Source organism: Mixophyes fleayi, chromosome 2 (assembly GCF_038048845.1).
Source record: "Mixophyes fleayi isolate aMixFle1 chromosome 2, aMixFle1.hap1, whole genome shotgun sequence".
Taxonomy (NCBI): Eukaryota; Metazoa; Chordata; class Amphibia; order Anura; family Limnodynastidae; genus Mixophyes; species Mixophyes fleayi.
In genome coordinates this window covers 169,372,510-169,396,826 of record NC_134403.1, presented here as the reverse complement: position 1 = coordinate 169,396,826, position 24,317 = coordinate 169,372,510, and the positions used below count along the sequence as shown (strand labels likewise).

Genomic DNA, 24,317 nt, shown 5'->3' with positions numbered 1-24,317 from the left:
CCTAGAAACATGATCGTATCATGTAAGGAAAAAAGAGGAACAGAAGTTTCATTTGATTAGGTGCACTCAATCCTCTGCAATTCACCATTAAATTGAACATGTGCATCCAGATTATTTTTATCACGATTTTATTTATGAGCACAATTTTATCCTACATTTCGCTTTTTATACATAAATTAATAAAAGTTATGTTTTAAGAGGGTAATTATACTTGTTCAATTTAATGGTGAATTGCAGAGGATTGAGTGCACCTAATCAAACGAAACTTCTGTTCCTCTTTTTTCCTTGCAGAACCTAATATAGCCAGATGGTTGTTTCATTAAGTTTTGCTTGAAGAAAAAGAAGAGCTTCTTGTGAGCCTCCATCAATTCCAGTGTGGATATGTAGCGCTTGTTTTATATGCGTAACACATTAAAATAGCCATCTGGTTACTCTTATTTATTACTGGAAATAAACACATTGTAAAAGCCGTTGTGCCCTTATTGAAGAAGGTATGTCTGTTAAGGAAGCACAGTATTGATAAATCAAAGCATTCTACTGTACTGTTGATCCTATGTCTATTTATACGCATACACAGTTCATACTTGATAGAGAGATATATATATATATATATATATATATATATATATATATATATATATATATATATATATATAATATATATTTCTTCGACATAAATTATAGTCCTACTTGCCAACTCTCCCGGAATGTCCGGGAGACTCACTAAATTCGGGTCAGTTTCACGGATTCCCTGGAGAGCTGGCAAATCGCCCGCATCCCTCTACTACCGTCACAAAGTGACGCGATTCACGGTGAATTGCATCATTTAGGCCCCGCCCCCCCGTGACAAACCGTCATTTCCGTCGCGGGGTGCGGGGCCAAAGTGCCGAGTTTGGCCGCGGCACGCCCCCCTCCCAGAAAGCACTTGCCCAAAGTAGACAAGTATGATTATAGTTGCATTGGTGTCATGGCTGGTAAATGTGTACTGTATCAATCAAATTGACTTCATGCTGTATGAACATTGTTCTCTCTAGAAAGCACTATTCAGATATAGGTTATAGTATTGTACTGTCATTGTAATGCATAAAGGAAATGTCGATACTTTAGTTCATATGGTAGAGGTGTAGGAATTGGGATGCACACTTTGGGGTAAATTTATCAGGCTGCGAGTTTCCGGCAGGTTTGAAAAGTGGAGATGTTTTCTATAGCAACCAATCAGATTCTAGCTGTCATTTTGTAGGATATACTAAATAAATGATGACTAGAATCTGATTTCTCCACTTTTCAAACCTTTCGGAAACTCACAGCTTGATAACTTTACCCCTCTGTCTCCATCTTGCCATAAAATGTGACTGCAAAGCTAATATAAGGATATAATTCAGTTTAAACGTAGTTTGCTGAGAGAATGCCCTCCAGTGTTTGCAAAGAAATTTCATCTTGCATATCTTATTAATAATAGTAATGACCATTAAATTCTCATTTTGCTTCTATGTATTTCAAAACAAAACCTTTTTGTGTATTTTTAACAGTTAGAAGATTAAAGTTCAGGCTGTGTCTCCATAACACTTTAAACAAATTACTTGAAGAACATAAGTGTCTATTGTAAAAAGTGTCTGTGCCTTGACCATTGCTGAGCTATATATCATTAAAAGCGTATTAAATTACGATTGCCATTCTACAAAGATAATTATATTACAGTTTTTTGCAATCTGAAAATGCAAGCAAAGCAGTATGACATCTCCAACAGAAATGTATAGATATTATCCATGGGCAGAGGACGTGTTCCCCAAACAGCTCTAAATCAGGTTGTGCATTTTACCCTTCTGCCCTTTGCAGCACAGTATGTTTTTCCAGGTGCAATTTTTGCACCCAGTAGCTAGATTTGCCTCTAATGTTAATTCACCCCATTATGTGACTGGGTAGAGCCATTAAGGTATGATACAGTGCATATTATACCCATTGTCATGCACTGAGTTTAGCCATTTATTTAAATTAGACTGGCTCAAGCAGCACATAACTAAGGAAAGGATAAAAAAAACAATTGAGTAAAAAGCCCTGCCTCAAAGATAATACACTCTCATTAACAATCTACTTACAAATATATTAAATGTGTATGTTGACTTCAACTTTTTGGAATAGCCTACTATTTCTCAGGCAATGGGGGAAACGATTTGTCTTTACACCCCCTCACATCTGTTGCTAATTTTAGATGGCATAAAAAAATGACACGTATTATAAAATTGCAAGCATTCGACTTATCAGGAAATGAACAATTTGCATTCACAACTGTGTTATAAATGTATCCCTGCATATATTCATCAGTGACCCCTTCTGTGGCTGGATCACTTATAAATAACTTATTGTATAAATATATTTAAATTATTTGCGCAGTGCGCCAATTTATATCACCACAAATATACTCCTTTTGATACTGTGTTATCTTTGTGTATTTGAAATGTACTGATGTAGGAGTCATGGTGGAGGAAATGTGTTTGTGTAAGAAAGGAGGAAAGGAAATCCTAAATTAGGTTAGTTAATTATTCTCATCTCCGAAGTGATAAACACATGCTTTAGCCTGAAAGCCCAACAGGAGGTTATTATCTGTTAGCGTGTCTTGTTAGAGAGACAAAAAACCTCCTAACAATATAAACGGCATACTTGAGGAAGTCGGATTGATGCGAAAGTTAAATTGTGTTAGATGCAAGATTAGATTATATCCTGACGTTAAATATCTGATGTAATATCTCAGTCTTTGTGGGGCCATCTAGGAGCAGGGGGCAGTGTTACCCTCTTGTAATGTGTGTCAGAATGTGGATAAAAGGAGCACTGTCTTACCATGTAATGTATCATTTTCCATCTAAATTCTGGATAATCACCAGTACCACAAACTGGTGTGTAAAGGTCCTTGTCAGGACTCTTGAGCAATAAACCATCTGCTTGAAGATTCTGCCTGCAACTATTGCCTGCTGTATCTTGTGAGCTTACCCTCTAATCTGTTCCCTGGCTGGCCTGTGTTGAACCCAGCATCTGTGTCAATGCTTTGCCTGCTACCCAGCAGTCCTGATGCATAGTCAGTGGTCAGGAGGTAACAGCCAGTCCACAGCAAAGAGGCATTACAGCAGCTATACCAGCTACCCCAGAAGTACACGGTTCTGGATGCCACAAAGGAGTCTAGTGGTGCAGCCAAATTCTTCTACAACTATTGTGCATTTGGCATTTGCAGTTGGCAAGTGTCTGGAAGCAAGGTGACACCAGCAGGAGTGGTCAGTAACAGTTTGTTACTGACGATGAAAAGGAAACCAAAATAAACTGTGCAGGAAGAATGTCCCTCTGTTCCTCTTTCCCCCTTACAGACTGGGTGGTGAAGTAAGGTCATCCGGTCCCAGCATTCACAACTGTTGTAAATGTATCTTTGCATATATTCATCAGTGACCCCTTCAAATTACAGTAAGCCCTAAACTGGTTATATTTCTAGTTCTGTGAAGGTGTGCACGGTGATACAGCAGGTCTTCCCTAATCTCTGTATTGCAGTTAAAACAGGGCTCAAAACAGGCACGTTTTACAACATTTTTATGATATCCGCTACAATAGGACCATACACACAGCCCCCATCCCATCTACATACAGCTTTACCCCTCTTCCCGACATTACACCTCCTTCAATTCACATCATAACCCTTCAATATCCCCTTCCATCCCAGTCCTCCTCTTCGTCTCTCTACTGTATCCTCACTTAAGGTCCATTCTCGGTTTCGTCTCGCTCATCAAAACCAGCCCCGCACTCTTCCCCATCATTATAATAATTGTCCCACCAATCCTCAGTTGTCAGTAGTCTCTCATTCTGCATCATCATTTAAGCCAATCCTCCACAATTAACCCCAGCACCAATCATTATTAACCCCTCCATTGAGCACCATTATTAAACCGCCTTCATTAAGCGGTCACCCTATCATTAACACTCTCATTCTGTATTTAAAACCCCTCACAGCCGTGCTGCTCCTCTGCATTTACTGAGATGGGATCTGATGATACCCCAGTTCCTCCCTGAGTTCTTCCATGCCATTATGGAACCTGTGCCCTCTAGAGCAGATGGGAACTGATCACAGATCAGTTCATCCCTAATCAAATTTAAATTTGGTCCTCCAGAATGCTGGGCTGTGTGCATGGCATTCTGAAGTGTCCTTTAGATGTCTGTAGTCGGAGCAGTGAGCTAATTACGGACACACTGAGCCTTCTCCTTCTAGCATGGTGTTACACAGCAGCACTCGGGGGGTGGGGGAGGACAAATGTCCTGATTCACGCAGGTCACCATTCACAAGGAGTTGGGCCCAATTTTTAGGGGATCCCTGAATTATATTACCCCGGGGAAAATTCCACATATTCACCTTGTTGGATGATCTAATAATAATAATGTTTAAAAATTACATTTTGTTTCTTTTAAAATGCATACAATTATTATAGAGATATTGATTGTAATTTGTATGAGGGATGAGAAGGACACCGCTACAGTTGCAATCTCAGTCAGAAAAGATAGGCTCATCACTGTTTATGTACTGTAGTGGAGATATACAATAACTCATAGCAACCCATTAGACATTTATTTATCTAACTTGCCCTAGATTGATCCAAGCTAATGAGATATTGCAATTATTATAATATTATTGTGAACTAATCCCATCTCTGTTCAGTATTGCATTATCCAAGACATTTTGTTCCATCACAAATTACAATATGTCAGTAATATGGATAGTGGATCTAGAGTTGAAAGAGCAGCTATTCATGTTGATGATTTCTCCTCTGTAACCCTTGTAAAGGGACTGAATAGACTGAGGCGTGGGTGGATTGAAGGAAATTGCATATCTCTCTATACTTTCAGTCTCTTCATTTCCAGAGATCCCAACAGCATGAGATTTCTACATTTATTTTATAATGTTGGGTTTGCCACTTTCCATGTTTGAGACATTTTTATTGATAATACAGATTTTGATGCAAAAAAATGTTTAATTTTTTTTAAAAAAAGTGTAAATTAAATGAGCCTGAAAAAATAACATTGCTAATAACAGTAATGTGTCCTTGTCAATTACGTTACATTTCATCTGTTCCAGGCTAAATATTAAATAGAAATCCTTAAATAGAAAATAATATGAAGGGAGCAGGGAGCTATATGCCCGTGCAGCCTGTCATCAAACTACCATCACTACTTTGGAAAGTTTAAGGGGTATATTTACTAAACTGCGGGTTTGAAAAAGTGGAGATGTTGCCTATAGCCACCAATCAGATTCTAGCTGTCATTTTGTAGAATGTACTATATAAATGATAGCTAGAATCTGATTGGTTGCTACAGGCAACATCTCCACTTTTTCAAACTCTCAGTTTAGTAAATATACCCCTAAGTGTAGTAAACCATTTTATGCTCAGACTTTCCAATGTAGTGATGTTAGCTGAATAATTCAGGGAGCACCCAGCATCATTGCTGGATTCGCTTTGATCTTTGTACTTTTAGGGTGAAGGAGTAAAGAGTAGCAAGGTTTTTATCTTTGAGAATTTCTCAATACATTTGAGAGGGGTAATTATTCTTGTGGAGTGATCACTTTGGCTCATATGGAGTATGACTATAAAACCTCATACCTGCCAATATGACCTATTTACCTTATGTATCCAATACTCTCATTCCCCTGTTCCGACTGATTTTGGTGTGCAGTAATTTCAACTGAATTGATTGATGAGATTTGGTTGTTTTCAACATGGATTAATTTGCCACATTGTAAAATAAGTAGCAAGACTAAGAGCAGACCATTGTGTACTTTGATAGGAACATGACAAACTAGCAGATAGTGGCAGCCTTACCTAATTTCCCCATATAACAAAGCATTGGAGCCTGAAATGCTGTGCTAGAAGCTTTTCACAATGTAGTTGTTTTTTGCTGATATGCTCAGTTGCCATAGAAATTGATTCACAACTGTAATTGCTGCAATCATTATGGGGTTAATGTACAGTCCTTTGTGATTAAACTATTACAATATCTAACATGAATCACTGGAGACCTACCGCCAGGCTGATTGACAGCTCCTTTCCATTCCATTTCAAGTGTTGCCTTTATGTTTTGTAAGAAGCTCTTGCCTTATTCATACTGTGATATCTTGATAGGGTTACCGGATCGCCATGTAAATCCAGACCCATATGGATTACACATGCTGCATGACTGCACTGCAGTTATTTCACATGCATTTTGACCTTTACTTGACTTGAGGTGAATTAATTGCAGTCCAACCATGCAGTATTGTAAATAATATGGGTTGAGATTTATGACATTATAATGAAAAATAAATTGATATAATCAATGTTCGTGATCCATTACGACTTGCTCTGCTCTCAAATTTCCCACTTAAGGGTTTTTTGAACATAAAGTAATTAATTCAGAGCAAGTAGTTACATTAGGATATATAATGGGAATTTCATAAGCAAAGCCTTTTGTTGGAGACTTTGGATATTCATCACCATTTCCAAATTTTCATAAATTTGTGAACAGAATACTTTTGGTTGACCTACTGGATAGATTGATCTGAAATCATTATACCTGACCAATAAATAAATAATGCCATTTCTCTGACTGACTGTTTTTAGACATTAATACAAATTTGATTTGTTGTTTTTTCCTGGCATGAGGACAGAATGAGGCCACAAATGTCCAATATTAGATTGCGGAGCACTTTGATTTTGCTGTTATAAATTCAGACTGATGAAGTAATGTGTGCAGTTCAGTGTCACAATTCTTGGATGTGTGTCAAGCAACCAGTTTTGTTTTTCTCAATCATTATTGCAGTGCTGCTGGCAAGTCTTGAATTTTGACATATGTGCTCCTTAAAAAGCTCATTTCAGTTAATTATTATGTATGTGCACCATTCTGTAGCAGTTTTCCTATTTTGCCACTCTGTATTTTATGATCTAATATTATCATCGAACAGTGATGTCTGTGACAGTGGATGTGTGACAGCTGCTTAACAATAATGGATTCCATCTCCTAGAACAGATAACTAGACACATGAAATTCTAGATCTGCTGTTTATTTTTCTGAGCATAGTGTAGCAGATGAGCTTACAATGTAACATTTTTGCAGTACATTAGTGTCTCTCTCTCTCTCTCTCTCTTTCTGTGTATGTGTGTGTGTGTGTGTGTGTGTGTGTGTGTGTGTGTGTATATGTATATATATATATATATATATATATATATATATATATATATATATATATATATATATATATATATATATATATATACTTAGTGGCGTCTGTGTGTGGAAAAAAAAACAAGTTTCAGCGCCACCTGCTGGGCAGAGTTATACACTGACCTACTAAATTCTTAGTGTGTGTGGGAAAAAAATTTCAAAAAGGGCTGAAATTTGGTAGGGCTCAAACTCATTTTCGTGAGGTAATTTTACCTCATGAACACACATGTGTAGAGGCGTGCGTTAGTGTGTGTGTGTGGAAAAAACTATTTTCTCAGAAAGGGCTCATCCAATTGACCTGAAATTTGGTATACTGACATTATTTGACAAAAAAATTAGAATAGTCAAGTCAGTTAACTTCCATCATCCCCCCTTCCCCCCGTGGGAGGGGTAGTAAAGGCTAAATTTACGAGTTGAGGGGTCAAACTCATTTTCGTGAGGTAATTTTACCTCATGAACACACATTAAAAAGGGCGCTTGCGTCAGAAAGTAACGATCTTCCCCTGAGGAGGCCTGGGCTAGGCCCAAATGCATGACAAGAACCTTTTTAAGACCTTAAGTATCTTGATTTGACTAGAATGCATGAGTATCATGCACGGGTTAACGTGTGTGTGTGTGTGTGTGTGTGTGTGTGTATATATATATATATATATATACACATTATTCACACCATGCCTCCACTGTTGAAACAAGGAAAGATGGAGCCATGGATTCATGTTGTTTACTCTCAATTCTGACTCTACCATGTTGCCAGAGAAATCGTGATTTGTTAGTCCAGGCCACATTTTTCCAAGCTTCAGCTGTCCAGTTTTGGTGTCCCTGTGCCCACTGTAGTCTAGTTCTTAACTGATTGGAATGGAACATTGTATTGTTGTCTGCTGCTGTAGCCCATCCACCTCAAGGTTTGACGTGCTGTGCATTCTGAGATGATCTTTTGCATATCACTAACTCATGGATATTTGGAGTTATTGTCGCTTGCCTGTCAACTTAAACCAGTCTGGACAATTCTATTCTTGACCTCTCTCATTATTGAGGCATTTTCACCCACAGAACTGCAGCTTGCTGTTTGTTTTTCGCACCATTCTCCGTAAATTCTACAGACTGTTTTGCATGAAAATCCCAAAAGATTAGCAGTTTCTGATATAACCCCATCTGGAACCAATAGTCATTCCACGGTCAGTCACTTAGATCACATTTCTTTCACATTCCAGTGTCTGGCCTGGTCTAAACAATAACTGAATCTCTTGCGCATGTCTGGATGAGTGGATATCATGTAATATCTGTCCCTCATTAAAAAGGTTCTGCCTAGAAACACTCATAACGCATCCAGTTTTCCTGTGGCTCCTTCATTTTTCTCAGAGCCCCAGGCAATAAATCAGGGTGGTTGGGGTGGTGTGTGATCTGATCAAAACTTCTGCTCACATGTCCCCCAACACACATACACCCGCCGCCACCATCATTTAATGTGGTGAACGGAATTGATTTATTGTCTCGGTATTACAGAATTTGCGGAGCCCCTGAAAAAATGGCCCCTTTGGCTCTGGCTAGGGGGAGGAGTATGTTTTAAAACGTTAAAGTAGGTGGAGTGGAGCTTTAAACCAGGCCTGTCCAACCTGCGGCCCTCCAGATGCTTGTGGAACTACAAGTCCCAGCATGCCCTTCCAGCTATCAACATGTTGTCTACTGGCAAAGCATGCTGGGACTTGTAGTTTCACAACATCTGGAGGGCCGCAGGTTGGACAGGCCTGCTTTAAACAGTCGTCTAAATTCTTGATTGATATGTTTTCTATTAAAAAAGGCTATCGCTTGAAGGTGTGTCAAATTGTATAATTTAGTTTCATTTTTTACACACGCTGTATATGAAAATCTTTCCTGTACATTTTTTATTTTCAGTGCATTACCAGAAGATTATCCATCGAGATATCAAACCATCAAATTTACTTCTGGGAGATGATGGTCATGTTAAAATAGCTGATTTCGGGGTAAGCAATCAGTTTGAAGGAAATGATGCTCTTCTATCAAGTACAGCTGGGACTCCAGCCTTCATGGCACCCGAAACCCTGGCAGACTCCGGGCAGGGGTTCAGTGGAAAGGTATGGTTTGATGCAATGTTTACATATTACGTACTAGGGGAAGCTGTTTACAAATTTGCAAATATGTGATCACTCAATGATTTCCCTACACACTTTTTAAAACAAATTGCATATGTGTGAACTGGTAATTAACTCCTACATTTAATTATACAGTATCTTCACTGGTTACATCATGCTGAGAGCTGTTTGTAGTTCTGGCAAATCTGTGTATAAGATTGGAAGTGTTGTGTATTCATCAGAGAACACTGTTTCTCTTTCTGCTCCAATGAGCTGTCATTCTTGTTGCAGTTCCACCACATATTTGTATATGAAACAGTTCGTTATACCGTGTTTTTCCGCTTCTTGTCTTCCTGTTCTGTTCCAGTTCAAAAATGGCTGTCTAATAATAAATTAGTTGTTTTTTATACGGCAAAACTTCCCAATTTAGGCGGACAGTCCCAATTTGAGGGATCTGTCCCAACTGCCGATATCCTTGGGCAGGGCCGTCTTTCCCATTGGGCACAATGGGCAGGTGCCCGGGGGCCCTGCAGCCCAGGGGGTCCGTCGGAGGCAGCAAAAAAATCAAAACAAAAAAACCTGGGAAAAAATAAATAAAAAAGACAATACTTGCCTTTGGTTCAGCTGGCGATCCGGCTCCCTCCATGGTCTCCTCCTCCACCGCGCTCGCAGTGCATGACGTCATCACGCCCGCCCGACATCCATTGCAGAGCGCAACGGAGGAGGAGACCATGGAGGGAGCCGGATCGCCAGCTGAACGCAAGGTAAGTATTGTCTTTTTTGTTGTTTTTTTCCCAGGTTTTTTGTTTTGTTTTTTTTGCTGCCTCCGACAGGCCCCCCTGGGCTGTAGGTCCCAATATATATATATATATATATATATATATATATATATATATATATATATATATATATATATATATATATATATATACATACATACACTGTGCCCGGGGGCCCAAGAAGTTGTTAAGAGGGCCCTGTCCTTGGGAGGTATGTCCCATTCACTGCTGTTCTGTGTACCAATGAAGTGGTGTTTGTAGGGGAGGGGTAATTATCCTATGCCCTCTGTTCTGATTTAAGTTGCTGCAAATTCAGGAGGTTTGGTTATATATATATATATATATATATATATATATATATATATATATATATATATATATATATATATATACATATATACCTGTTAATCAAGCACAAAGTAACAAAGGGAGGGGTGTGTGTTCTTCTTTTTTTAAAGGATAAGTCCAGTCAAGAAAAATTGTTACACTTCATCTTCTAAATTGGCCTATTATTGTTAAATATATATGTATTTACAAATATATGGATTTACTTTATTCTCAATAGACTGATTGTCACAAGTGTTTTAAATGCAACTTAGTTTCCATACAGTTAACACCATCCTTTCAGTCTCTGTGGCAGTGATTGACAGCAGTCTCTTGCTCGGCCTGCACAGTTGTGTGAGCTTCCTGTCAATGAGCCTTAGGAAAAGCCAACATGTTTAGAGAGACTGTTCATGGTTTAATTATATCTACTGTTATAGAATGACATCCGTTATCTCAGAATGTTCTATGAAAAATGGCATTGAATGTATTTAGTGTTTCAACAGTGGTTGGTTTCCCATTATTACAGAATGCATAAACTGTGCCCTATCTATCGCCACAAGTATATTTAATAGTAACATTACACAGATATTAACATGCTATCAAAGTAAACAATCGTAAATTGGAAGCCAATTGTAACAAGGATGTGTATACTCTTTTGGATATATATGTGTACATGCATGTATGTGTGTGTATATGTATATATGTATATATATATATATATATATATATATATATATATATATATATATATATATATATATATATATATATATATATATTTATTATATGTGTGTGTGTGTGCATCTGTATATATATATCTTGGTGGTAGTCGCTTTCCCAACCACCACCACACCGACACTACTAACCCCTCCAGCGTGATCCTGAACCGCGCATTACCGACCTCCTCAATGGGACGACTGTAGGAAACACTGACCTGCCATAAATTACTTACACCGAGTGTCCAGCGCTAAACAATGACGTCAATGCTGAAAGCGACAGTATTATTACTGATTTCCTACATTCGTCCCGCGCTGAGGAGGTCGGCAATGCGTGGTTCGGGATCACGCTGGAGGGGTAAGTAGTGACATCTTTTTCAGTACCAAAATTTAGTACCCAACCCATATATCTTCTATATATATTATATATATATATATATATATATATATATATATATATATATATATATATATATATATATATATATATATAAAAATTTAGGCTCTGATTAGTTAACACGCACACACCCACATTACTTTGATTGGTGCTTGTTCTCTGTCAATCTGTGTGTGTTAAGCCAGTTAAAGACTGCAAACCCCAAATGAGCACTTGCAACATATGTTAAAAGATTATCATTTGGTGGGGCAGAGCAACTGGGGGGGCAAGGGGGCAACCCTAATCCTAACCCTAACCCCCCAGGCCAGTTTCATAGTGGACTACCTTGGGCTTGGGTCACTCACTGGGCCACCAGCATTTTTTTCCTTTAAAATGGTCCTAATAGGCTGCTCAGTCGATAGATACCTCCAATTCAATGCTCCCCCGTACTAAAATTTGCCAGCCCTCCCCTGCGGAGCAACATGTTCAGATCACTCAGATTACACCATGGATCATTGCCCAGAATGCCAGTGAGAGAAACACTGTAGGCAGTGAAACATGTTAAAAAATAAGAGATCAATGGAGATCCAATGTGTAAGTCATCTTTTTTAGCATTATACTTTTGTAATCTTTTTTGCAAATGCCAGCATTATGATGTTTTAAAATTAAATCAGCAACTCGGATGCATCTTAGCACGCATCCCCAATGAAAATAGGAACAGGTGTTGATTGGAGCAGGGGGGATAAGAAACAGTAGAATGTAGCTGAGTAGGGAGAGAGGGGGTTAACCGGTATGAAGATAGAGGTACATGAGGGAGTGGACAGACAGAGGAAACAGGTTAGGGATAGGAAAAGGAACACATGGAAGACCAAAGGGAGAGGTGAAGAAACACAGGGTAGACCTTCTGAAAAGTTGAAGGAACACAAATGATATGAGGTAAAATGTAAGTACACAAAGGAGACTTGAGAGAGAGGTGAAGGGACACACACACACACAGCTGATTGCATTGCATCACTTAATGTTTTATTTCATATAGTGTTAAAAACATCAAAATTAATTTCACACTATCAATATCCCTAAAGCTTCAGCTTTATTATAAATATGGTATAAAATTAGTTTTTTAACTGCATACAAATTAATAAATCAAGGTATGAACCTCATAGAAAACACATACATTACTTAAAACAAAAGTTTCCTATGTGAACAAAGTGAGGGACTTCTAAAATGCTGGTAGTAGCTGACAGTTGTTTATTTAACCTAATGTATCTGTTCATAAAAAGACCCAGTGAAACAGTAAAATGATAGTTACATTCCTCAACCATACTAGTCTAGTTGCAAAGGAGGAATGAAGGCATGTGAGCAATCAGTTCGTGGCTGTCAGCAGCAAGCAGAGAGATCTCACAACGTCTGCTGAAACAAAGTTTAATATATAACTGTTATGTTTAAAATTGCTGTAATATCTATCTAAGAGCACCTTGGGTAGTGGATAAAACACATATAAGCAGTGCAATCGTATTAAAGGTTGTTTATGCAAATTAAAGATACAAGTTCTCTCAAATAAAAATGGCATGCAAATGTCATGGTCTCTGTTTAGATTACTTTCCTTTTAGCCAGAAAATGTCCCACTGTGCTTCTGGAGTAAATTCCTTCAGTATAAACGGTTAATTCTGCCTATTTAGGAACCTGTGGGGTTTTTCCGTGTTTTGAATATTATCTATGCAAGGCAGGGGGGCAGAGGCCCCCCGGGCCGCTCTGTCAGACCGCAATTAGGGCCGGGGGGTAGGTCGCCCCCCCCCCCCGGATGCAATATATGTTCTTGTTACCCGCGGCCGCATCTGATGACAACATGCAAAGGTATTAGCCACACACTAGAATATAATCCAGGAAACACATGCTCATCAGAATGGTCTTTGTTTCATATTTGCTGCAGACTTCTAATTAAGTCAGCTGGAACCAAAGGCTCTGCTGTATCACTCTAACAAGAGGTGGTGAGAAGTGGCAGTATGCCATACTCCGTGTGTGTGTGCGTGTGTGTGTGTGTGTGTGTTTGTTTGTGTGTGTGTGTGTGTATATATATATATGTATATGTATATATATATGTATATATATATGTATATATATATATGTATGTATATATATATATGTATATGTATATATATATATGTATATGTATATATGTGTATGTATATATATATATGTGTATGTGTATATATATATATATATATATATATATATATATATAATATATGTGTGTGTGTGTGTGTGTGTGTGTGTGTGTGTGTGTGTGTGTGTGTGCATACATACATACATACATACATACATACCTACATACCATTTTAATTTCCCCTGCAAAAGTCACCAGAAATCGGCGACTTGCATAATCCGCTGGGTGATACATTTACCCCTTGGTGTAGAAATAAATATGAACTATTACCATACTATAAATCAGGACTGCTTGCCTTATTGGCTCAAAACTAACCACATTAAACAACCGAGGGGTGGTGAATGTGTATGTGCAAAAACTCCGCCAATCTAATGTCTGAATGTTTGCCATAACTGGCATTAGTACACTAAAACACAAGACACTATGGGGATGATTCAGAGTGGGACGTAAAATGGGAGTAACTTGCTCTTAAAAAACACAGAAAACTAGTATATTTCTGCCCATATGCAGAACTGTATGCATCAGTATATGCCTCTGGTTTATGATAAATCTTCATCGGTGCATACTTGCCCTAGCAGGTGCAAATTTGTTCTAATCTATGGTTCTCTTTGCTGAAATGATCGGTTACTGTTTGCTCACTAAGTTCATGGGGTAAATTTATCAAGCTTCAGGTTGGAAAAAAGTGGAGATGTTGACTATAGCAACCAATCAGATTCTAGCTGTCCTTTTATAGTCATAATTTTCACTTTTTTTAAACCTGCAGCTTGATAAATTTACCCCCATGTGTCAATGCTATTTGGTAGCAAAATATTGTAAGACCATTCTCTCCTTCAGGGTTCTTTCAGTCTTTCCCACATATTATTTAGAGAAAAATAAAATATTTTCTGCTCTAATGGCTTCTTGTCCAAATGTAGTAATGCAATATATTTATCTGGTTAGTGTTTTTAGCTGACATTCTCACAGTGCTGGGGTCATGAGTTCAATTCCCGACCATGGCCTTATCTGCGTGGAGTTTGTATGTTCTCCCTGTGTTTGCGTGGGTTTCCTCCGGGTGCTCCGGTTTCCTCCCACACGTCAAAAACATACTAGTAGGTTAATTGGCTGCTAGTTAATAGCTAAGATCTATATAGAATGGTGCTTTTTCCCTATGTGGCAACTATATTGATTAATGTCAGAAGTTAATTATTATTAATGGATAAAAATGTTGTACAATTGTAAGCTAAACAAGATGACTATCTATTTACTAATATGGCCACAATGATAAAAGGGATAATTTTGTCCCTAAAACATACAATCTGATCATAAATAATATATATATATATATATATATATATATATATATATATATATATATATATATATATATATATACACACACACACACCACACCAAGTGATGTAAAACCGTAGTTCTATTAAGTAAGTTTTGAGTTCCAATAAAATAGGTTTTAAGCATCCAGTTACTTGCTTATATCCCTGCTAGTGAAAGTTCCATGGTAATGATGCCAGTCTTTGTGTTTAGTTTTTCGGGGAAGAGCAGTAGCAGGGAGGGATACCCTGTATTTATTGCTGCTCTTGCAATCCTGAAAAGAGCGTGGTCCTACTATTGTTTAGATAACAACCACATATTAAATTCGGGCTGCACCCACTTTTTGGAATTCACTCCCTCGAACCACAAGACTTTCCTCTAGTCTTCAAACCTTCAAGCGTTCTCTGAAAACTCACCTCTTCAAACTAGATTATAATATTCCTCTACCACCCTCTTAATCTTCCTAGGTTACTCTATTACCACCCTCTACACAGCTAACATGAGACAACAACCCTCTGACCAATATAGTTGTGTGACTGAACATACAGCTCACTAAATACTTTGTAACTTTTGCATTCTATTTGGACACATATTCAATATGATGTAGCACTTACCCTTGTGTATTAAACCATTGTCCCATAGATTGTAAGATTGTGAGCAGGGCCTTCCTACATCTACGTATGTATGCATTACCCAGTATGGTTTTATTACTGTTTGTTTCCAATTGTAAAGCGCTACGGAATCTGCTGGCGTTATATAAATAAATGATGATCATCTACATGCACACTGATAGCTGTTTGTACATTTATCATAACATATTACATAGGTCTATACAGTTTCTTAACTAATAAATATTTCCATAGTCGATTCTAGGAAAATATTCCCCGTTTACATAACAGTTTACAAATAAAGTATCTTCATTCAGGTTAGAGGACAAGGAAAATAGGAATTCTATGTTGCCTTTGTTAGACCACCTTCTACTCTCTGCCATTAAATTTATTCATTGTAGTACAATTTTTACCGCTAGTGCATTGCATGGAAATGGAAACCTTTATTTCAAATTGCCTCATACTCATTTGCACCTAAGTAACCTCCAGAACAAGAGTAATAATACTATTAAAAACAGTGTTTGCCTTTTAACATGTGTTTTCGCTGGTGTATGTACTTTTTTTCTGTATTTTTGTATTTATTTTTTTTCAGCACAGCACAATACAATAGCCAGTCAGTATGAGGTTTTCATATATCTAAAGACTGCATCAAAATACTGCAAATTTGAATTAATTATGATGTGTTAAAGTTAATTTAACATTGAGTAAGGAAGAGAGCTGGTGAAATTTTAACTTTCAATATATTTGGCAGTATTGTACAATGTCTAGATACATATATAGATGATTACAAAAAAATTGAAGTATAAATGTGCATAATATAGTCCATTTTTATTTTATCTACTATCAATGCTGAAATGAAAAAAAAATATATAAGTGTTGTACTAATGTTTTTCATGGTCTTTCTACATTAACAGGCACTAGATGTGTGGGCCATGGGAGTCACACTTTATTGTTTTGTATTTGGAAAGGTAAGCTAACTTTATTCACATAGTGACCATCTATGTTTAGACAATGTGCTTGGCAAATGCACTGACTGGAAGAGATGTATATGCAGAGAATGTCTTTGAGATTTATATACAGTACTTTAGGGCCCTGCATGATTTTCAAGACCAATTTTCAAGCAGCACAGAAAGTATTACAATTTAGAAGTCATGTCTGTCTGTGAAGCTGTAAAAAGTAACTCAAGCCCTTAATGTATATGTAATATACAGTAAATAGCTTTTGTTGTAGGCCACATGGAATACATCTGTAATTGCATTTACCCTTCACTCCTCCATGGCAACCATTACTATGAGATAGCTTCCGTTTTGTTTAGTTAGAGACGGGTGGAGAGTATATAAGCCAGCTCCTCCTCTTCCTTATTGTCTTTCTTTCACTAGCTAGACAGATCAGCAATAGGTTTTAGAAATTCATATGAACAGAGAAGCAGAAAGATCTTTTGAAAAATATTTGTTTCATGTGGGGCCACATTTAATAAGGAGTGGCTATGGCCTCAGAAGCCAGGGTCTTAAAGTTAAAGGTGAAAACCCCTATACAGACAACAAAGAAATGGTGAATAGACAAATTTAGTAAAGGTTTTGAAATTTTTCTAAAAGTTTTAGAATTATTCTGTAACCATCTTTGGATATTATTGGTTTTTTTTTTCTGTAAGAGCTATGGCATCAGCAACAGTAAGAAGGGCCCTATGTTTACTCCCTTACATTGAAGGAGTCCTTCTTTTTGAAGAGAAATTAGATATTATGACACATATGTTTGTTTGGAAATCCCCAAATTTTCCACTTCATGGGCTTGTATGCAGTTCAAGGAAGCAAGGTGTTCTAGCCAGGAAGGCAATAGTCTAGACAAAATTCTATACTGCATCTACACAGTCCTTTTGAACATTCAGACCAATGGATGGTAGAGCTAAGAAAAAGGTTGAATAATTGTCAGGAGTATACCAAATAACATTTAGGGGGCATAATTTCACATTTTTCAGAATTATGGACCCACTCCACCTCGGTGTAGTGAGTGATGGACATTATAAAAAGGGGATACAAATGGAACTTTATTTCCCCTCAAATGAATGTTTGTGTCTGATCAAAAAAACCCAGTCAAGCAAGATAGAGATGGAAGTGTAATATTATTTCTAATGTTTCCCCAGAGCAAGCAAGGTTTTTTTATTCCAGACTGTAACTTGTCAGGAAAACTTTAGGAGTTTTCTTGCACAATCTTGGATTGTATAAAACTCAACAAGCTTTGTACAAGTTTTTCTCCTCCTTGCCGGCCTCCCCCACTTCCATCTCGCTCCCCTCCGCTCTATACTCAATGCGGCTGCAAGTCTCATTTTCCCTTCTCGCCGCTCCTCGTCTGCCTCCCCTCTCTGCCTTGCCCTACACTGGCTCCCCTTCCCTTGCAGAATCCTTTTCAAACTCCTGACCATTACTTACAAGGCTCTCTCCCGGTCTACGGCCCCCTATATCTCTAACCTCCTCTCCATTCACACTCCTGCCCGCTCCCTGTATTCGGCCAATGACCGTCTCCTCTACTCCACTCTGATCACCTCTTCCCACTCCAGAATCCAAGACTCCTCCCGTGCAGCCCCCCTTCACTGGAACGAACTCCCTCACTCCATTCGTCTTTCTCCCAATCTGTGCTCCTTCAAGCGGACACTTAAAACTCGCCTGTTCCTCAAAGCCTACCAACCTTCCACCTAACCCCCTCATCTCCTCCGGCTGTTCTCCTCTCTCTCCTCCCTGCCCCCCTGTTCTCTCCCCACTTACTTCAACTGGCTCCTTTTGTGCCTGAGTTCTGTCTACCCCCCCTTAGGATGTAAGCTCATTTGAGCAGGGCCCTCTACCCTCTGGTCTCCATACCTGCTCTTCTGCTCCGTCTTTACTACATTAGCCTGCCTGGAGTCTCTGAAATGTTGGTATTTTTTGTTTACTGTTTATAATGTTTCACCCTGTTTAGTCTACTGTTTGTGCTGTGGACGGTGCTGCGAAACTCTTGTGACGCCTAACAAATAAAGGATGATGATAATAATAATAATAATAGTACATGACAAACAATTTTTTGGATGGAGTTAGTGAAGTCCATTTTGAGAGACATCAGCAAAGGAGACTTTGACCGCTATAGATCTTCGGGATACTTACTTTAATATTCCTATAGCAATACAACACAGGAATTTTTTTCAGATTTTGGATAATGGGGCGGCATTTTCCATGTACATGCCTACCTTCGGGCTGGCAAAATTCCCAATAATTTTTTTTACAAAGTATTAGTTACCCCATATCCGGCAGACACTCTTTTAGTGGGCAAGCCAAAAATACAGTTACCCTCAGAAAAGCTCAGGTAAAAAGTGTTCTACAACAATATGAATGCGTGATGAACAACAGAAAGTAATCTTATACTAACAAAAGATATGACTACAAGTTAACCCGTGCATGATACTCATGCATTCTAGTCAAATCAAGCTACTAAAGGTGTTAAAAAGGTTCTTGTCATGCATTTGGGCCATAGCCCGGGCCTCAACCACCAACCACTCCCCACCTTCACCCCCGGCAACCACCAACCACTTCCAACTGTCACTTCTCCTTCAAGAAATATATATATATATATTTTTTAAATCTTTATAAACACTTTTAACAATTAACATATTAAATTAACAAATTAAAAACATCTTAGTATACCAAATTTCAGCCCTTTCTGAATTTTTTTTTACACACACACTAAGAATTTGGTAGGTCAGTGTTTAACTCCGCCCAGCAGGTGGCGCTGCAGCTTGGTTTTATTTTTTCCCCACACACACACACAGACAGACAGACTAACACACGCCACTAAGTATTATAGATTTTCTGAGAGTCCAAATAGAAACAAGATCTCACTGTCAGATGAAAGATGTGCCAGAATTCTATATTTGGCAAAGCATGCACAGATTCATTATCAGACAATGATACTCAATGGGTTGCAGCTGTTGGGAGTGATTTTCTCTGCTATAGTAGTAGTCCGTTGGCCAACTTGGCAAATGAGGCGTCTCCAACTAAAGTGGGATCATAAAAATTGTCATTGGACCAAAGCATAAATTTGTTAGATATCGACGAGAGATCTCTCAAATGGTGGAGAAGCCCAAAATTAGTGACAAGGAGAGTCATTTTTTAGAGCCAGTCTAGTTAATACTCACAACAAACTCTCAAGTGTGGCAAACTGGAGAGCCACATCCTCAAAAAAAAAAAAATGTAGCAATCCAACATTACCAAAATCAATTACAGGGAAAACAACAGACAACACTGACAGACTCAGACAACAATAGAATCCTGTTGGTCATAAATCATTAAGGAGGAACCAGAAACAAAGCAATGATGGCAGAAATAGAAACATTCCTGAGCAGTAAAAATAATGTAAATGCAATATCAGCATTACATGTAACAGGCAAGCAGAACATACTGACTTATTCATCCAGGGGAGTGGAGTATAAATCGGAAAGTATTCCAGCTACTAATAAATATGTTTGGGCTTCCAAAAATAGATATATAAGGGCAATAAACCACAATGTTAAAATATCCACATTTCTAGAAATAATGGTGTATGACTCCTGCAAGCTAAGAAAAATTATTCTTCTGTTATCTATTACGTCAAGACAGAAATCTCTTGCATATGCTGTGAGTCTAAAGTTAATCCAACTTCTGTCATTATTCCACACACTTTAGATTAGGGATCTTACCTTAGCCAACCTAAAAGTACATAGGTCAGCACTAAGTGTCTTGTTAGATATCGCATTCACTTTAGTTATATGTTTTTTCAAGCAGTAATAAGGATCTGTCATTCAGTCAGATCTTTTTTGGCTCCATGGGATCTCAGTTTAGTGCTCCATATGCTAATGAATGGCCTCTGTGAACCTCTATAAGAAGCACTGTTGAAATTGATTAAAAATGTTCTTTCTAGTGGCATTGAATTACATGCAATAGTGTGCAAATAACCTTTACTGAATATATATTCAGATAGAGTAGTGTTGAGAGACAATCCTGCCAAAAGTATTATCTACATTCCACATCAATCAAGAAGAAAGTCCTACCAGCTTTCTTTCCACAACCTAGAGATGAGAGAGAAAAAAAACAATTTCTATATTTTTGTCTACAACACAGAAGGTCAGAAAACAGAACTATATTTGTGATACCCGCAGGCTATTGGAAAGCATATGCTCTCACTAAACAGGCTAAGTCCAGATGGATCACAGAAGTGATCATGCAGGCGGACAAGAGGAGTGAGCAGCAGGTACCTGAAGTACAGAAAGCCAATTAAACACCAGTGGTAGCTACATTTTGGGAAAAGAAGGCTCAGGCTTTTTTGACATGTTGTGCAAAAGCAGCAGGATGGACATCCTTCCATACCTTTTCAAGTCAGTATCACCTTGATGTTTTATCATTGGAAGATTCTCAGTTTGGCAGATATGTTCTTCATCCATTAACTAATTCTTTATACAGCATATACTGGCTTATTGGTTATTTATTGCTCCCCTGACTTTGTTTTGTTTTAGCTAAAGGCAGGCCAATCTCATAGTGAAGGTTGCCATAGAGTATTAAAAACAAGGAATAAATGGTAAAATAATTTGCAACGTTTTGACATGTACACAGTTTAACAGAGCAGAAATGTTTATTTTGCATTATACTAAAATGTAACCAGCAGATTATATATACATCTGAAGCTATGCAAGCAGTTTCTCAGCGCCCTTATTCTGGCAAAGTGAAACTTTTTGTGTCATGACCCTTAGATTAATCAGTGCAATGTATATTACCATGTATAAAAATTATTTTGTATTACCAAGTAAAATTGAACTAAAAGAAACATTTTTGATGATCCTTTCTTCTTTTGAATAGAAACACTTCCCATTAGCTCCAAGAATACAATTTACCCCTCACTGGAAAGGTGACACAAACCATGCCCCATAAACCAGTAGTGCATTACAGCTGCCCCAATCTAATGTTTCCACCTTTTGTGATTGTTGGGTGCGTACTTGGTGATAACAGAAACACTATAGACAGGACAGTCTATCGAGCAGGCTGGTTTATGATAGAATGGTGATGATATCTTACTAACCTGAACTGCTTTGACTTAGTCCCTTTACATAGCCGATGTGACTCCCATATGGGACCAAGGGCCACTTGTGAGGATCCTGAAAATTATGTTGTCCACCCCTACCATAACTGGCATGAAAGACATTTACTTGGACAGCTACAGTTTGCTATTTTAGGACCAAAATATCAAACGCTCTGTTCTATGTATTTAACAATAACCATGTTTGTGCTTTATTTCAGTGCCCTTTCATGGATGAATATATATTGGTTCTTCATAACATAATAAAACATAAACCAGTTGAGTTCCCGGAACAGTACGTAACATTTCACTAAATGTACATGTTGTTGTATAGTTTTATGAAATATAGTGAACCTGATGAGCCTACATGCTCAATTCACTGTATTTTGTTCCATCTATTGTGAAGTCTTTTCATTTATAACCAAATGTTCCCTGTAAGCTTAGGAATCTGGATATGAGAATTAAAACCATAATCGATTATAAGGCAATGTATTGAGATTCTTTGGGATAGTCCTAATAAGTTAGTTTCTACATTTTATGCTGTTTAGAGGGAACATTGGATTTAATTATTCCCTTAGATAGTTTGAATTTGTTTTAAATGATGTCCTGTTTCTTAGGTTGTAATGTTGTTAAAAGGGGTGTCCACCCTTGAACATTCCCCACAGATAGTATCCTTCTCTGTTTGTCCCTCAGACATCTCACCTATTATCCCTCCTACCATTGATGGTGTTCATCCAAACAGATGCAGTCTTCATTAAGCACCTCCCTTTTACACTTTTGGATCTTTTTTCCACCTACTGGAAAACTCAAAAAATTAAGTGGTATCCAAAGATGAAATTCAGATAGTGCGGGTCTCCCTAGGTTAGTAACCTGAAACTAACTGCTATGTAAGGTCTGCTATCTGGGAAGGTATGTCTTAGGGTGGACGTTTCCTTTAACTTGAAAATATATTTGTCTGGCTTTATGAAATGTATAACATTTGGCTGCATTTTTAAGCTGATAAACTACTGTACAAACTATCAATCTAATTTTTTCCCCACTAAATTCAGCACGTTATATTGTTTCAGTATTAAGGAGGGGGGAACTCGGTTGTTTAATTTGATGTTTTCCTGTTAGGCCAGTCATCAGTGATGAACTAAAAGATTTGATTGTGAGAATGTTGGATAAGAAGCCAGAAGATCGAACAACTGTTCCAGAAATAAAGGTATTTAGTAATGAACAGAATATAAATTGCATTAACTTCATCCGGTTAATCTCACTATAATAACTTGAATATACAAAGTCAAATACAAGATAAATTGTCAGTCAGGCGATTACAAGAAAATTAGTTGCTATTTTAGGATTACTGGTGAGTTTATTTCTTTAAATTTACAAATGAAACAACATGCAAGATAAATTGTGTCAGTTAAGTAGTAACAAGAAAATGAGTTGCTATTTTAGGATTGCTGGTTAGATTATTTAAATATACAAAATTAACAGAGTATAAAATAAATCCAGTCACATGGGCGATAGCAAGAAGATTAATTGCTGTTTTATGATTACTAGTTAGTTTAGGATTTGGAAAGTGAAGTTTTAAACATAAACTAAGAGGGAACAAGTTATGGTGAAATGTGTATAACACATTTTATTCCTTTAATTTCTATTTTCAAATAAGGGTTTATTATTTTATTCCGAATGGAAAAAAGCACACTTGGTTAATAGCTCCTTTATTTCAACATAATGCTCTAATGTTTAAAGGTTTGTTTTTCCTTTTGAATGTAACCCCTTTTTTGTGAAAATGTTTTGGTAACTCTTGCAACCCTTAAATAACAGATTGGGTGACAGTAGAGTTTGATAGTCAACATTAAAATAAAATAACCTGCCATATGCAGTAGATACCGAATATAAATTATATATATATCTCCTCACCCTTCATTACAATCCATAGCTCCAGCCACATTGCACCAGTCTATAAAATTGTCAAGAATCTAGATTTTATGTGCTAGCTAGACTTTAAAAGTAGCTACAAAATATGCATAATATATACTAAGATGCAAGATAAAATTCTCAAAATTTCTTAACATAGATCAAGAAAATAATAGGCATATATAATAATAATAATAGGCAAATGATAGGTTGTCTGCTTGGTGTGGACAGCCACTAAATAGAAATCATAAATATACCATAGATAAAATAAACATGCATATGTGCATAATCAACCAGCTCCCACAATGAGCATATTAAAATAAATATATATATATATATATATATATATATATATATATATATATATATATATATATATATATATATATATATATATATATATATATATATAATAATTTTTCTGGTTGGCATATTCTAAACCATAGGAAACATGGGAAAGCCCATGTTCCTGCTTTGTGTGCAGTACAGTTCATTTAGCACTTAGATGTATTTTACTTTTTTCTTGTTTCTTTTATAGATTCTATTACTATAGAATTGTATTATTATTTATTATTATTTAACCCTTTTATTTGTTTTGTTATGATGGTCCTTCTAGAGAGGTACTTAAGACTTTTCCATTAAAAAAACAAAAAAAAAAAAGTACTCGTCACACTTGAATAGTGGAGAACCTTCCCCTTGGTTCACCCATATTGAAAGTCGGCCGCCACAAAGGAAAGCCAATAGTTTCTGCAAT

The 24,317-nt window shown here is 37.3% G+C and overlaps 1 protein-coding gene across 4 annotated transcripts in view; it reads left to right on the top strand.

Moving 5' to 3' along the window:
* The window catches only part of CAMKK1 (calcium/calmodulin dependent protein kinase kinase 1), a 293,477-nt gene that overhangs the window by 224,994 nt on the left and 44,166 nt on the right, over positions 1-24,317 (top strand). For all 4 annotated transcript variants that reach the window (XM_075194965.1, XM_075194968.1, XM_075194966.1 and 1 more), the window contains exons 10-13: positions 9,118-9,317; positions 16,504-16,557; positions 21,880-21,953; positions 22,775-22,862. In XM_075194965.1, the coding sequence (XP_075051066.1) occupies positions 9,118-9,317; positions 16,504-16,557; positions 21,880-21,953; positions 22,775-22,862 (416 nt within the window). The remainder of the gene's footprint in view (positions 1-9,117; positions 9,318-16,503; positions 16,558-21,879; positions 21,954-22,774; positions 22,863-24,317) is intronic.